At 47.5% G+C, this 14,018-nt stretch overlaps 1 protein-coding gene across 2 annotated transcripts in view; it reads left to right on the forward strand.

The window, feature by feature from the left end:
* Positions 1-684: 684 nt before the first annotated feature.
* The window catches only part of RXRA (retinoid X receptor alpha), a 218,727-nt gene continuing 205,393 nt past the window's right edge, over positions 685-14,018 (forward strand). For both annotated transcript variants that reach the window (XM_024206654.3, XM_024206655.3), the window contains exon 1: positions 685-805. In XM_024206654.3, coding sequence (XP_024062422.1) covers positions 778-805 — 28 coding nt within the window. In that variant the 5' untranslated portion in view covers positions 685-777. The remainder of the gene's footprint in view (positions 806-14,018) is intronic.

A 14,018-nucleotide genomic window follows, 5' to 3' on the forward strand; every position in this document is an offset into this window, starting at 1 on the left:
TGATTTAATTGGCTCTATTCAATCACCTTACTAGCTACTGACCGGTACAAACTCAAGTTTCAGTACTGGGTCCAGCCTTTCTAACCCAGATGAAAAGCCCCATAAAAGGACTGAAGGGAATCACTCCAGCAAGGGCTTTCCCTCGCAGCATTTACACAACAGAGCAGGTCCTTTATCCTCCTCCTCCTCCAATAAATGTACCTCTGAGTTGGCACTTTGCCAGCGTTTCCCATTAATTGTCTTCTTTAACCCCGGCAGCTTTGTTAAATTAACATCTGCAGGCAGGAGACAATCTACGGTTGTTGTTCTGCTGATCAGCAAGCAGCCCCCTCTGAAAGCCCCCACCCCGCCCTCCAGAAGACGAGCTGAGGCTCGAAGCACACAGCCGCCCACCCTTCACATTGGCCGGTTGCAGGCTCCCCGCTGGCAGCGCCGTCGCTGCTACCAGGTCGGCCCTCCCGCTCCCCCTTGGCGGGGTCCCCTTTGCATTGGACTAGAGAGACACAGAGACACAAGTACTTTAGTTACATTGTTGGGTGAGTTTGGAACAACTCCTCCTGCCTTGGGCTCACACACGCTTGGACTGGATTTCCTATTCCCGTGCGGGGTGCCTGGTGCTGCGGCTGATTTTGAAAGCAAGGCAAAGCTGCGGTCTTTGATTGATTTATTTTTTTTTGCCGGCTTCCCCCCCCCCCGTTTGCTTTGATTTCTGCGCGCGTGTGTGTTTTGCCTCCACCGATCTTCACAAATCGTTTTGGCATGAGTTAAACACCCGATATGGACACCAAACATTTCCTGCCACTGGGTGAGTTGGTTGCAAAGGCTTCTTCTGGCCATACGGCGCAATGTATTCGGCTTGAAATGCTCCAGATCGCCAGGGGTTTGGGGGTGGGGGGGGGGGCGTGTGGACAGGAGAGACGATCGGCGAAGTGGAGGGAGGGGATGAAAAAAGTGGCTTTATTGCAGCGCTGAGCCTTTGATCCGGGACACCCCTCTCCCCTTCTCCCATGCCCCCTTTCCCCCACGCGATTGCAGGGAGGCAGGCTGGGGTGCCTGGGAAGGGGAGGCATTTGGGGTGACCGTGCAGCGTGGAGAGTTGTTGTCAGTTTCGCCGACCGCCCTAGGAAGCCTCGATCCTTGTTTGGTTGGTTTGTCCCTCTTTGCAAGGAACAATTTTAGTAGATGAGTGTCTGGGGTATTTTTTTCCCCCCTCACCCCCTCTCCCCTCCCCTGCCTTTTCTGGGTAAGACAACGTGTCGAGCGAGCTGCGTTGTGTTTTGCAGATGGAAACCACAGATTAAACTACAGCTCAGGAAGGGGGAGTTGAATTTTGTTGTTGTTGTTGTTTTGGGTTTTAAAAAGTGCTGTGACCAGGGCTGGAAATGTGTGTTGCTTCGTGTCCTGAGTGTTTGGGAGATGGCACGGGATTGGCATTGCTGGCGTGGGGCCGGGGGGGGGGAGGAAGAGAGGGGAGATGGGACAATCTGGAGACATTTTTTAGGGAGCAAAATGCCAGAGAGAGAGAGAGAGAGAGAGATCTGCGAAGGAAAGTGACAGTCGCAAGCGCTATTTTCAAACGTGCGACCAGCTAAGGTGTAGCCCGAGCAGAACAACAACAACTCAAGTTTGCCTTAAAAGTGCATCCGAAGAAGTGGGTTGTAGCCCACGAAAGCTTATGCTCTAATAAATTTGTTAGTCTCTAAGGTGCCACAAGTACTCCTGTTCTTTTTTTAGTGGTTCCTAAGACTCCGATCGCAGGTTTGGGGCATAGAAACCAGCCCCTTCAGCCTTGGCCGTTTTCAAAGAAAAAGCAGGTTGGGAGTGAAAACTGGGTGTTCAGTGCTATTTTGTGGGGCGTTCCTCCCCACTCCAGACACTGGTTTGTTTTGTTTTGCACAGCAGGCTGTGTGGTTCTGCCTTGCACTGAGCTAATGCTCTTATTTCTGGAGCCGTGTCTGACATGTCGCAAAGTCTTTTTTTTTCTCTTTATTTACTTGTTTGTTTGTTTGTTTCATCCTCCCTTTTTTTTCTTTTCCGCCCCTCTCCTCTCCTTCCTCCGTAGGCATTTGCAGTGTGCAGACTGGCCGAGATAAATGTAATTGCTGGGGTTAAAGGTGCCTGCCTGTTATACATTGACAGTCAAGTGCTGATCCAAAAGATGTATTTCAGTTGCGTTGTCCTTCTTTTTGCAGAAAAAAATGCGTCTCACCTGATGGTTCGCTGGTTTTGTTTTACTGTGTTTTAAATTTATTTCCAGCTGGATTTTGCCAAGGTTTCAGCAAGGGAGTCCAGTCTTGGCTTGTAAGAGTAAAAGCTTCCTCGTGTCTCGATTTCAGAAAAGTGCCGTGGCTTTGCACTTATTCTACAGGTCAGCGTTTAAAAAAAAAAAAAAGTTATATCAAACTCCTCTGGGAGAATAACTCTGAGCTACAGAAACAGGGAATTCACAGCTCAGACCGTGGGCCCAATTCTGCTCTCACTGAGCTCAATGGCAAAACTCCACGATCAGGCCCTAAATTCCATCTCACCTTTTTACCCCCAGGTTGTATGAGTGGGGCACTAGGGCTGGTCACACACATGACATGAGCTACAGCACCGTAGCACGATGCAGAGCAAGGTGCTACCCTGAACGCTCTTGGTTCATATCAGCGCATGGATCCTTTTAAAAAGAGTCACCGTTTTAATGAACATGAACCTCTTTTTTTATGGCAGAATAAACAACAACAAACCCGGCGCCTTCCATTCGCCCATGCGCCAGCGGTCATTCAGCTGGAGCCGCCTCAGCCCCTGCGCTCTATGTCCGGTCCTTTGGACCTGATACGGTCCTAAAAATCATTGTGGTTTTATTGCCACATGCAATTGATTTTGATGGGAGATAAAAATGCCCCCGAAGTGCCCAAGTGGCTGTTCCAAGTGGAAATATCTCCTCTGCGGCTTGACACCCGTAACATCTTTTATTTTCAATCAAACAGATTTCGTTTTTTATTACTGTTATTTTGGGTGGCGCAAACCAAAGCATCTGAAACCATTACAAAAGCATGTTCTGCCGAGTGCTGTGATGCTATCTCTCTGCCTTCCCCCAACAAATGCCTTCGTTTTATTTGCAGCTTTGTATGTTATTTACCCGTCATGTTGGGAGCCACCTAGGTGCTCGCATTGAAGACAAAGGCAAAAACCTCTACTGACTTCCTAAATCGATACTTGTGTTTTTCTACCGTACCTGAGATATTTTGATAGCCGGGCGCTATATGCCCTAAACAAAATGTACCGTTATTAGAAATTTGATCTTAAGTGGGGGAGAACATGTGGGACCAGGCTGATGACTTGTCTAAGGATTTTTACCCTGATGCAAATGGAAAAAAAGCTGATTTATAAACTCATTTATAAATGGTGGGGGCAGGGCCTGATTCTCTGCTATAGAAATTTGCAACACACACTTCAGCCCATCAGGAGCTTGTCTGTCTCGTGAAGCATTCAGAGGGGATCAACAATGCTAGCTAAACCCATTCGCTTACAGCAAAGATGGGGAAATAAAAGCAAACCGTGACTGTTTATTAAAAGATTCGTCCACTTTCAGGAGCTGTTTGAAATGGGAGCTCAGTGTTAGTTAGTGACTTGCGGGTATGAACAATTCCCAGGCTTTACCCAGGGACATTTTCCACCTTTGTAAAAGTTTGGTTTGTGTATAGGGCACCAGGCTCAGACTGGGGAGATGAGGGTTCATGTTTGGTCACAGAGGGCAGAGCTCAAGAAAGAGAGAGGAACCCCTTGGAATATCGGCTGAGTCCTTCCCAGCGAAATCAGAATGTCTCGCTGGGACAGGGTTTGTCTGCAGCTCTGTGGAGTCTGATTGGTAAGGAACAGGGAGAAGTGACTGGATGCTGACTTTGTTGAGCATGGGACTGTTTTGGAAATACTAGAGGGACAGCGGGGGAAGCTGGCAGTTGTAATCAGAGGGTGAATTACGGAAAAAAAAGTTTGTGCAGTTCCTGTATTCCCTGCAAACCGTAGGGCTCTTAGTTGGATGATCACAGAGAACACATACTGGTAAAGGGCCAAAATCAGGTCTTGGGTACTATGCAGTCCCACTGAAGACTCCTTGGGGCTCAGTTTGGCCTAAAGAGGATCAATAAGTAAAGATTTCTGGCCACGTTCTGCTTGCCGGTTAACGCCGCCGATGTCACCGGTGTAAACGAGGGCCGAGCTGGGCCCATTAAAGATTATAATCGAGTGTACCTATCCACGTACCAGTGCATGCCATGAAGAAACTCCAGTTAGTGCACGGTGTGCCAGTACATCTTCTAACCGCCATGGGGTTCTGAGAACGCCCCCTCTTAATGCTCCACCCTGCACTGTCTCCCCAGGTAATACCAGGCCCTGAACTTGCCTTCCAAAAGCCTTTCAATGACTAATATCTCAGTAACTGCCTCTCGTCCCATGACTGCCTTACCAAGATGGCTATGCTGCTCAGGGACACTGGAGTGGACAATTCTCCGGAGTGAAACTCCCAAATATCTCTTGGTACACATGGGCCTTCTTGGTAGTGGGCTATAGATTTCCCTTCTACAAGATATGAAACGGCCAGGGACCTTCCTGCTTTTGGACTCAGCCTTTTACATCAGCCGTGCTGTGCTAGCTCCTCGGAAGGAGAAAAACAAGAAGATGTTATCGCGCATGCTCGCAGCAGGGCTGGTGGGACGAGATGACAGACATTCAGGCTGATGGTATGCTTTGTGTTAGTTGGGGTATGCTCTGGCACTAGGCTGACCTAGGACTTTATAAATACCAAGATAGACAGAGTTTGATAAGAGAAATACAGATGCGAAACTAATCTCTGTTTTTGTTTGCTTGGGCTATGTCTGAACATTACAAACCAATAACGTTTGTACCTGCTTTTATTTTCATGGATAGATAGAAAAAAAATCTACTGTGACTAGTTAGCTGTCCCTGGTTTTGTGGAACAGGTGCATTTAGGAAAATCACACTTGAGCGTCAGGCTCTTGGAGGAAAGAAGCAGTTAAATCCGAGTCTTTTGTTGAATCCAAGGCCTCTTTCCCAACCAGAGGTCGCAGAGTGGCTCAGCTCATTTGGTCTCGTTGTTCATAAAGTCCGTCTTCCCATCGGAGCTGTTCAGCCAGGGACAGTTGCAGCTGCTCAGGATGTGGCTTTAGTATTGGCTGTCCAAGAGACTGTAGAATCAAAATAAGCAAAAATGTCAGGCAGGGTTACACAAAAAAAAAGTCAGGGTTTTGTTTTGAAGGAAAGGAATGTGGTAGAGAACAAAGTGCTGGGGAGAATAAGAAACTATCCAGATTGGTTAAAGGCCACCAAGCGTGTAAACTTCTGGACAGCCTATGCACCTTCATCTTGACTTGCTTATATCCCTGTTAAGTGGGGCCTGGTCACCATCCGAGACTGATCATTGGGCAGAATTCTGTGGCGGATTTTGTTATGTGAATAAAAGGCGTCACGGAGGAAACATATCCGACTGATTCCTGTTTGTGGCCCAAACTGTATCCCGATGCACTGTTTCTGAGCTGGACGACGTGATGTAACCTAGAGCTGGGTGGAAAATGAGGGGGTGGGGGAGAACCCCCCAAAAGGTTAAAAATTTCAAAGCTGTTTTCATTTTCAGGTTTGTGAAAAGGATGGATTTAGAACGCGATATTTTTTTTTAAATGTTTTTTGTTTTCTCCTTTCCCTGGGGGCACTTTACTCCTTTCCCCCTTTTCCCTATTTTGCCGCTGAAAAAAAAGGAGGGGAAAGAAAAAAAGAGGGCAAAAGAGGAACCCCTCTGCCAAATGAAAAAAAGGTTTTTGTCAGAAAAAAATCAAGAAAAATGTAAAAAAACAATTGGCAGAATTTTCGATTTTGAGAAAAGGGCCATTTTTTGACAGAACGTGTTTTTTATTAACAAATATTTTTTTCCCCTGGATTTTGAGACAATTGAGTCTTCTTTGAGTGTGCTTGTAAATCAAAGGAAATCCGATGACCTGGACAAATAAAGGTGCTTAGCATCTCCTTGAGGTGCACAGGATCAGGTCCTCAGGGGACTGAGAGATGCACAATAATTCTTCTGTTCAGCTTTTTTATCTTTGGATCTAATATAGTGCCAGACCTCCTGACTTTACATATGCAAAATAAGTTGGAAAGGGGTTTTCGTGTTTATAAGACGCCTCGGTTGGATTCAGATCTCTGCTATACACGTGGAATCAATTCCCTGAGGGTCAGTGGACTCCACATTTACCCTGGTATGACAGAGAGCAGAATCTACCCTTCTCTTATTAGGGGCATTTTATTTTATTTAAAAGAAAGAGACACAGAGAGAAATCCACAGAATTTTAGTTATTCATTGCAAATATTATTGTTGGCATTTCCATCCTGTTCACAGACCCAGGGAGAATCAAAACATCTTGCTGGAGAAATATACCACAGCGTTGTCCCTCAACCTTTTGAATGCAAAGATAAATATTTTTTTGAGAAATGGGTTAAAAATACTCGAAGTGGAGGGCTGTGGTAGGGCGGCCCGGGTAGGGGGCAGGTTCCTCGCAGCCATGGTTCTGCCACCCGTCTGAATTTTTCGGGGCACCGTTAACAAAAATAAACAAACAAAGCTGTGTCGGCGCCGATCTCCTTGCAGGAGCGGGGCAGGGCCTCTGGCTCCAGATGATGTCACGACCCCCCTGAGACCCGAGTTCACAGAAGTTCTGGAGTCATCCAAATGTCAGGGTCATGTTACATTCTTGGGCAAAGCCCTGGAAGCCAAGAGTGATTCCTTACACCGGGAACGTGCAGGGTTTGGTTCAGGGACTGCCCTTTATTTACTAGGTGGGGGGTGTTTTGGTAAAAACTAAAATAAGGAGAACACGCACTTGACCCCGTGCCTGATGTCGGTCTGCTGGGTACGCCAGTGGCCAACAACTTAGCGTAAGGCTGTGAAGTTCTTTCTGGGGAGCTTTTGTAGCTTGTCACTACGGCAGGGCAGCGCTGGTGTTTATCAGACAAACACACCTTCAGGTATAAAGGCGTTTACCCATTTTTGGTGTCGTTTGTTGGGGCTTGAACTTTTCTGATTCCCAGCTACTCCGCTCCAAGCTCTGCCAATGCACCTTCACCCCCGAGCTGTAGTACCCTGGATAAGTCCAGTCTTGGTGCCTCCTGAATGCAGGCTTGACAGTGGTGTTGCTGATCTGTGTGGTGATTTCCAGTTATGCACACAAGAAATCAAATTCTTTTTCACTGGTGGCATGCACCAGGATTTGAACACAGGGCCCTGCGGATGAAGGGGATTGTGCCAGTCCCCAAACTCCACTCACTTGCAGTCTAATAGCCTAGCCACTAAACCATACTGCCCCTCAAAGGGAATGGCTGCGCAAGGCTCAGTACATTGAAAACTAGGCTGAGGGGAGCAGTGTATATTGAAGGGGACAGTCCTTTGTGATGAGCTGACTTACTATCCACTTCAATGGCCCTCAGCACCACTGTATGTGAGCATCTCCTAGACATCTTCAGAGCACCCCTGGGAGGGGAGGAAGTATCGTTATCCCAATTGTAGAGCTGGGGAAACAGAGACACGGAGCAATGAAGTAATTTGTCCAAGGTTTTACAGGGAGGTTGAGGCCAAACCAGCAATTAAACCCAGATCTCCTGAGTTCTTTGACAAGTCTGTCCTTCCTTTCTGAAGGCTGGGATTTTATCAATGGAAACGCGCTCAGCAGAACTAAGCTGTGTGTCAGCGCAGGATCCAGCCCAGGGAGAGGGTTCCGTAATGTTTCCTAAAAGACCCAGGTGGGCTTTAAACCTCTCCATAACTACAAAGCGACGAGGAAGCTGCCTGGGTGGTTTTATTTTAATTGTTTTTGTCAGTAGTTGCCGTATTTTATTGCATTTAAAGACTAGACTACGGGATCGCGCTGAACGTTTCATACGCACACAAAAAGCAGCTTTCTGACATTTTCCTCTTGGAAGGTCTTTTATTTCCCCCCTTCCTACTTCTCAAAGAAAAGGAGATGGCTGGAGGGAGGACAGAGTAGCGGAGACCAGAGGCTGCGTCTCTCTCCAAAGGCTTCTCGACGCGAAGGCAGAGCAAAGCAGTTGACGGGAGATCACAAATAAGAATTTAAAAAACCCTACAAACTATCCCTCTTCTCCCTCGCATGCCAGCAACTAGAGCCGCTTGAAAATCTTCCAGCGGAACATTTTCCCATCAGAAACTGCTGCTTTGTTAAGATCAAAACTTTCCATTGGAATGTGTCTATTTTGACAAAGTTTTGTTTTTTTTGGGGGGGAGCCCCAGAAAGGAAACATTTTGATTTTTCATTTTGAAATTACTTTTTGTTTGAAAAATTATTATTCCAAATGCTAATGTAACATTTAAAAAAAAAAACGGAACAAAATGCTTTACCGAAACGCAACATTTGGATTGATCCAAAATGAAATATTTCAGAAAATTTTGTTTCATGGGAGATTTTAAAAAATGTTCTGAGTCGGAACTAAGACAAATGTTGATATGTTGGAATTCCTTGGGGAATGGACATTCTGGGTTTTGACAAGCCCTCCTGGCAACTGATCAACAGAAAGTGAAGTGGCATTAGAAGAGAAGATGGGGGCAGGTACTGGATGGCTGAGACTACATTCTGGGGCAGAGGGATTTTCCCTAAAGGGCGTCAGTTATTTGTGCTCTGGTTTGAACACATTGCCAAGGGATTTTCTGTCCGGAACCCCCTCTTTTTATTTGAAGTTGAGTTAAACAAACATGGTCTTGCAGTTATGGAAGGCCTCAGACTAGGAGTCCAAAGACCTGGGGTGTGATTCCAGTTCAGATAGGACTACTCACCAGCTTAAAATGATTTATTAGTATCCTCTATTCTTTGTCTTACAGTAGTGTCTACTTTAGAGGCCCCAACTGAGATCAGGGCTGCATTGTGCAAGGGGCTATATGTACACATAGTGAGAGACAGTCCTTGCCCCGAAAAGCCGACAGCCTAAATATACACAAGACAGAAAAAAGGTAGGAGGGGAAGCAGAGGCACAAAAAGGGGAAGTGACTCCTCAACGTCCCACAATGGCAGAGCTGGGATTAGAACCCAGGGATGAGTTTCTGGTCCCGTTGAAGTAACTGGCAAAATTCCCATTGACAGCAAGAGGGCCAGGATTTCACCCCAGGTCTGTTAGCTCCCAATCTAGTGTGCTAGGTATAGGCCCCACTGCCCCTCCAGTTAAGCGTGTGCTTTAGTGCTATGCTGGATTGGGGCCTATGCATCACTTTCTGCTGCATGGGTCCGGTGACGCTGATGTGCCCAACGTTGTTCAGCTACATTCATTTCTGCTTGTAAAGAGCTTTGAGAAACTGGGACGAGAGACTCTGGAGAGGGCTCGGTGTTCATGCTGGGCCCGATTCCCGGCACTTACACCAGTTTCACACGGCAGCGACTCCACTGACTTTGATAGGCTCACTCCTGATTTAGCACGGTGGTGAGCAAGAAGAGAACCAAACTGAAGTGTTAAGTTTGGCAGAGTCCCTGTAACTTGGGTATGTGTGGGGACAGCTTGGCTGTTTGGATTCCCCAACAACAGCATCTGCATTGAATACGCGTTGGTTACGATTGGCAACAGGTGTTTTTGTGGCCACTTCTGCTGGCACCTCAGGCAGATTTTTGGAAACTGAGCAGGGTTATATAAATAATATATGGAGATATACCTGTCTCATAGAGCTGGAAGGGACCTTGAAAGGTCATCACGTCTAGCCCCCTGCCTTCACTAGAAGGACCAAGGACCATCCCTGACAGATTTTTGCCCCAGATCCCTAAATGGCCCCCTCAAGGATTGAACTCACAACCCTGGGTGTAGCAGGCCAACACTCAAATCACTGAGCTATCCCTCCCCAAGTTTTCTTTCTGCTCCACATCACTGTTGGGAGGAGAGTCTGGCTATGGAGTCTGAGCTGGGCAGAATGAAATCAAGGGGTGAAATTCTCCCCTGTGCGGAGGAGTCAGAGCAAGATCTATGCAGCACTTGCCGCCTCAAAACAGGGCAAAATTTACACCGAGGTTCTAGACCCTTTAGTCTCTCCCCACGCCGAATCAACATTGGGCTTGATTTTGAGCTCATTTCCGCTCGTGTAAACCAGGAGTAATCTCTCGGAAGTCAACGGAGACACATGTTGGTAAAACTGAAATCCGAATCGGGTGTCTTTTTGGCATTGTGGGGAAAGGTAAATAGATTTTGGTGAGTGGCCGGGCAGCGCTGCCGACTCTCATGATTTTATCACGAGTATCGTGATATTTGTTATGTTTCCTACACACCCACTCTCTGAGGTCAAGTGATTATGTGAGAATCTTGGCTTTCCTTTAAAAAATAAAGTAAGTTTCTATTCCTTATGGTTGGGGAGAAACACTTGAAAACATAAATAGGAATGAAAACGAAAGGCTCAAAAACCAGAAGGCAAAGGAAACAAACAACCACTGTATTGTTTTATAAAATTCTCACGATTTTTAAGCCAATCTCGTGATTTTTTGGGGCCTGACTCATGATCTTTAAATGCTTGGGGTTGGCCATCCTGAAACTAGCTATTGTTCCTGACAATTTTGCCAGGCTGCTGGGCAGTAAAATCTTGTTTTGGTTAGTTAATGGAGCAGGGAAGCCTCGGAAGATACATGGGGAGAAGATAAGTGCAATTTACCAGGCATCAGGTTTTTTTTATGGAGTGACTTTTCTGATCTCAACCTCACTTTTTAACTTGAAGTGGAAGAAAACGCGGCTTTGGAGACCTTTCTGGCTAATTACTTGCTTGCTGGGGCTGCCAGAAGGAACTGCCAGAATCAAGTTTGTTGGATGGATTTCCCATCACAGTTAGCGGTCAGGTTCCTTTATTGTTTGCATATTTGGATTTGGGGCTCCTCTGAACCCTGACCCTTTTCCTTGTATTGAATCGTGTGTGTGATTGCTGCTGAGCGAAGAGATAAAAGGTGCAGGGCTGGTATTTGTGACCAATAAAATGGTAATGGGATTCCCATCTGGTTGTTACTTTTCATGGCGTCTTTCGCTTTGTGGAGCCTTGGCTTTTTATCAGGTTTTATAGACTTTCAAGAAAAAGAAAGAAACCGGGGGTGGGGAAGGATAGAGAAAGGGAGATGAGAACACTAACCCAAAGTCCCTAACGCATCCCCGCCTTGGAGGTTTACAGCTCCGCTCAGCTTGCAGAGAGACCCCTTTGTATTCAGAGCTGCCAGGAACGTTGTCTGGTTTCGGCTCTGAGGCTCTCAGCATTAAGTCAGAAGCATCCTATTATAATCAGGGCCGGCTCCAGGCACCAGCCCACCAAGCATGTGCTTGGGGCGGCGCCTGGAGGGGGGCGGCGCGGCAGGGCGCTCCGGCCCGAGAGCGGGGCCGTGTCTGGGCTCACCGCCCTCCCCGCGGCTCTCCGGCCGCCAGGGAGAGTGGAGCTGCAGCGGGCTCGCTCCCCTCCTGCCCCGTTTTTATTTGACCAGTGGCTTTCTCTCTTTGAACCAGGTAGCTGCAGGTGTTTCCTTCAAGCTGAGCTCCAGTCTTCCCACGTGTGGCCTCTCCGATAACAGCGTCTCATGCCTCTGATGGGTGGCTGACCATTGTGGGTGGGGAGAAGGGAGCTGGCGAACAGTAAGGCGCTGCTGTGCATGATTATCAGCCCCTTGGGTTGTGTTCAGTAGTCATCACTCTTGACGGTGAAGGAATGGTCCTTTAGAGACACATGTTGGTGGCTGTAAGACTGGGGGCGGGGAGGCACAGGGGCTAATGGTGAGGTAAAGACAGGGCTCCCGAAGGGATGCAGAGGAACCTGCGATCCAAACCATCCCGATCCCAGTGAAACTTCAGCCACTTGAATAAGCCTCTTGGAGCCTGCACCTGAAATCCAGCCCTCGCATTTGACCTGCACTTACTCAAGTGTGACTTTCAATTGATCATGAAAATCCAGTGTGATTCACCGATTTGATTCACTGGGCTTTTGCCCTCCAGCCTGCAACATACAAGTCTCTCTCTCTCCGTCTCCTCTTCCAAGTGTACCTAGCGTGAGAGAAGATTGTTCTCCAATGCATCCTCCTAATTCTTAAAGAGAGACGGAGCTCACCAGAGCTATTCCCCGTCCCCCCCCTGCACGATCCCTTTCAAATCATAAATTAAGATAGGTGGCTCGGCCTTTTAATTTAATTCCCCTGTTTTTTAAAGTTACTGAGAAGAAAAGAAACCCGGTGGGGGGATAATAAAGGCGACGGTTATCCATGGCTTTGTCTCAGCCCAGAACCTGCCCGTGTGCATGTGTGTGTGTGTGTGTGTGTGTGTGGCTCACAGACAGTGAAATTGCACCCTAGAGTTATAAAGCAATTGTCTAGCTCAGCAGCAGAAATGAGTATGAAATGGTGCAGAAAGCAACTAACTAAAATTGGGTAAGGCAGATGCATGAAAATAATGACATCTATATACTGGAGTCAGACACGCTCTCTCTCTCTCTCATACACACGCGGAGACAGATAAACTTTTACAACAGAGCTGGCATTTATTTTTATAGAAACTCTTAAAAATGTAAATTTGTTTAGTTGGGTGGTTGTTTTTTGTTAACAGAAAATACATGTAGTGGGTGAGCGAGTCATTCTATTTACGACCCCCCCTTCCGATTCCCATTCTTGTTTTCCCTTTTTTGTTTTCAGAGCTGGATTTTTATGCTCAGTCAAACATTCAAACGATAACCTTTGCAACTTCATTTCCCTTCTGCTGTGGCTGCAGTGCAGACTCGGGGACCGCTGGAAGCGGGTGCTGGTTAGCAGTGGCATGCCAGGTCCAGTGGAAATTAGGCTTCGAGATGCTGTCATTGCTTGCTCCTTCTTCTCCTGGGCCAGATCCACAGCGGGTGTAAAATCCCATCGCTCTATGGGAGTCAGTGGAGCAGAGCTGATTTACATCAGCTGAAGAGGAAGTGTGTGTGTGTGTGTGTGTGTGTGTGTGTGTGTGTGTGTGTGTATCTCGGAGGTGAAAATCTGGTCTATGTTTGTATCTGGACCAGAGGGTGTGTGTGTGTGTTGTATGTGTGAGCCGGGGGTAGAAATCTGGCTCTGTGTGTGTGTGTCGGGGACAGGAATCTGGTCCTGTATGTGGTCGCGGGGGTGGAAATCTGGTTGTGTGTGTGTGTCTGGCCCCTGTGTGCATGTTTGGCCCTGTGTGGTGAGGGTAGGAATCTGGTTCTTTGGGTTATGGAGGAGAAGGGCTGGCTTCTCACCAGGGGTAATCGATTCTTTTTTTGTCAAGGTCCAGATTTCTTGCTCAAGGTATAGTCAAGGTCCAGACTCCAGAGAAAATAATACAGAAATACTAACAATAACGATAAGAATAAGTAAATAGAAAGATTTCGGGGTCTGTTCAAAAGCGTCTGGCTGTCCGGATTTGGCCCGTGGGCCGCCTATTGCCTGCCCCGATGTACACCCCTGCGAGCGCTGGCCCAGTAACAGAAGGCCAGTGATCACCAGGCCGGTTACAAATTGTAACTAACAGGATCGATGGACCTGTTGGAAGTTCAGCGCCAATCCTGGCATGAAATTAAAAACCCAGATCAATACAGCTCGTTGTGTCCCCCCCCCACCCCCCCAGTTGTCTGCTCTGCTGAGCTCAGCTGGCTGGTTGCTACAGCTGTGGCTGCAGCAGCATCACTCAGCCTTGGCCAAGGTGGGCAAGCGGGGCAGTACCAGGGGGCTGCTGTGCTGTGTATCATTACCATTTACTGAGTTCCAGCAGTGTCTAGGAACCTCCCTCAAGGATCATTGAGCTAGGACCTGTGTAACTTACGCAGTCCCTGCCCTGGAGAGCTGTGTAACTCACTAGCCCAATGACCAGACTGTGCTGTTGCCCTGGGTCACCCTTGCGGTGTAACCCTGGGTGCAGCAGAGATCTATAAGGCCTGATTTCCAGCCAGGCTCAGCCAGCTTCTGTTCTTTGCTTGTCTGCCCCACTGGTCATGTCTGAGCACCCCGGTATAGCTTGCATAAACCGGT

Source organism: Terrapene carolina, unplaced genomic scaffold (genome assembly GCF_002925995.2).
Source record: "Terrapene carolina triunguis isolate 2854851 unplaced genomic scaffold, T_m_triunguis-2.0 Scaffold238, whole genome shotgun sequence".
In the NCBI taxonomy this organism is placed as follows: Eukaryota; Metazoa; Chordata; order Testudines; family Emydidae; genus Terrapene; species Terrapene triunguis.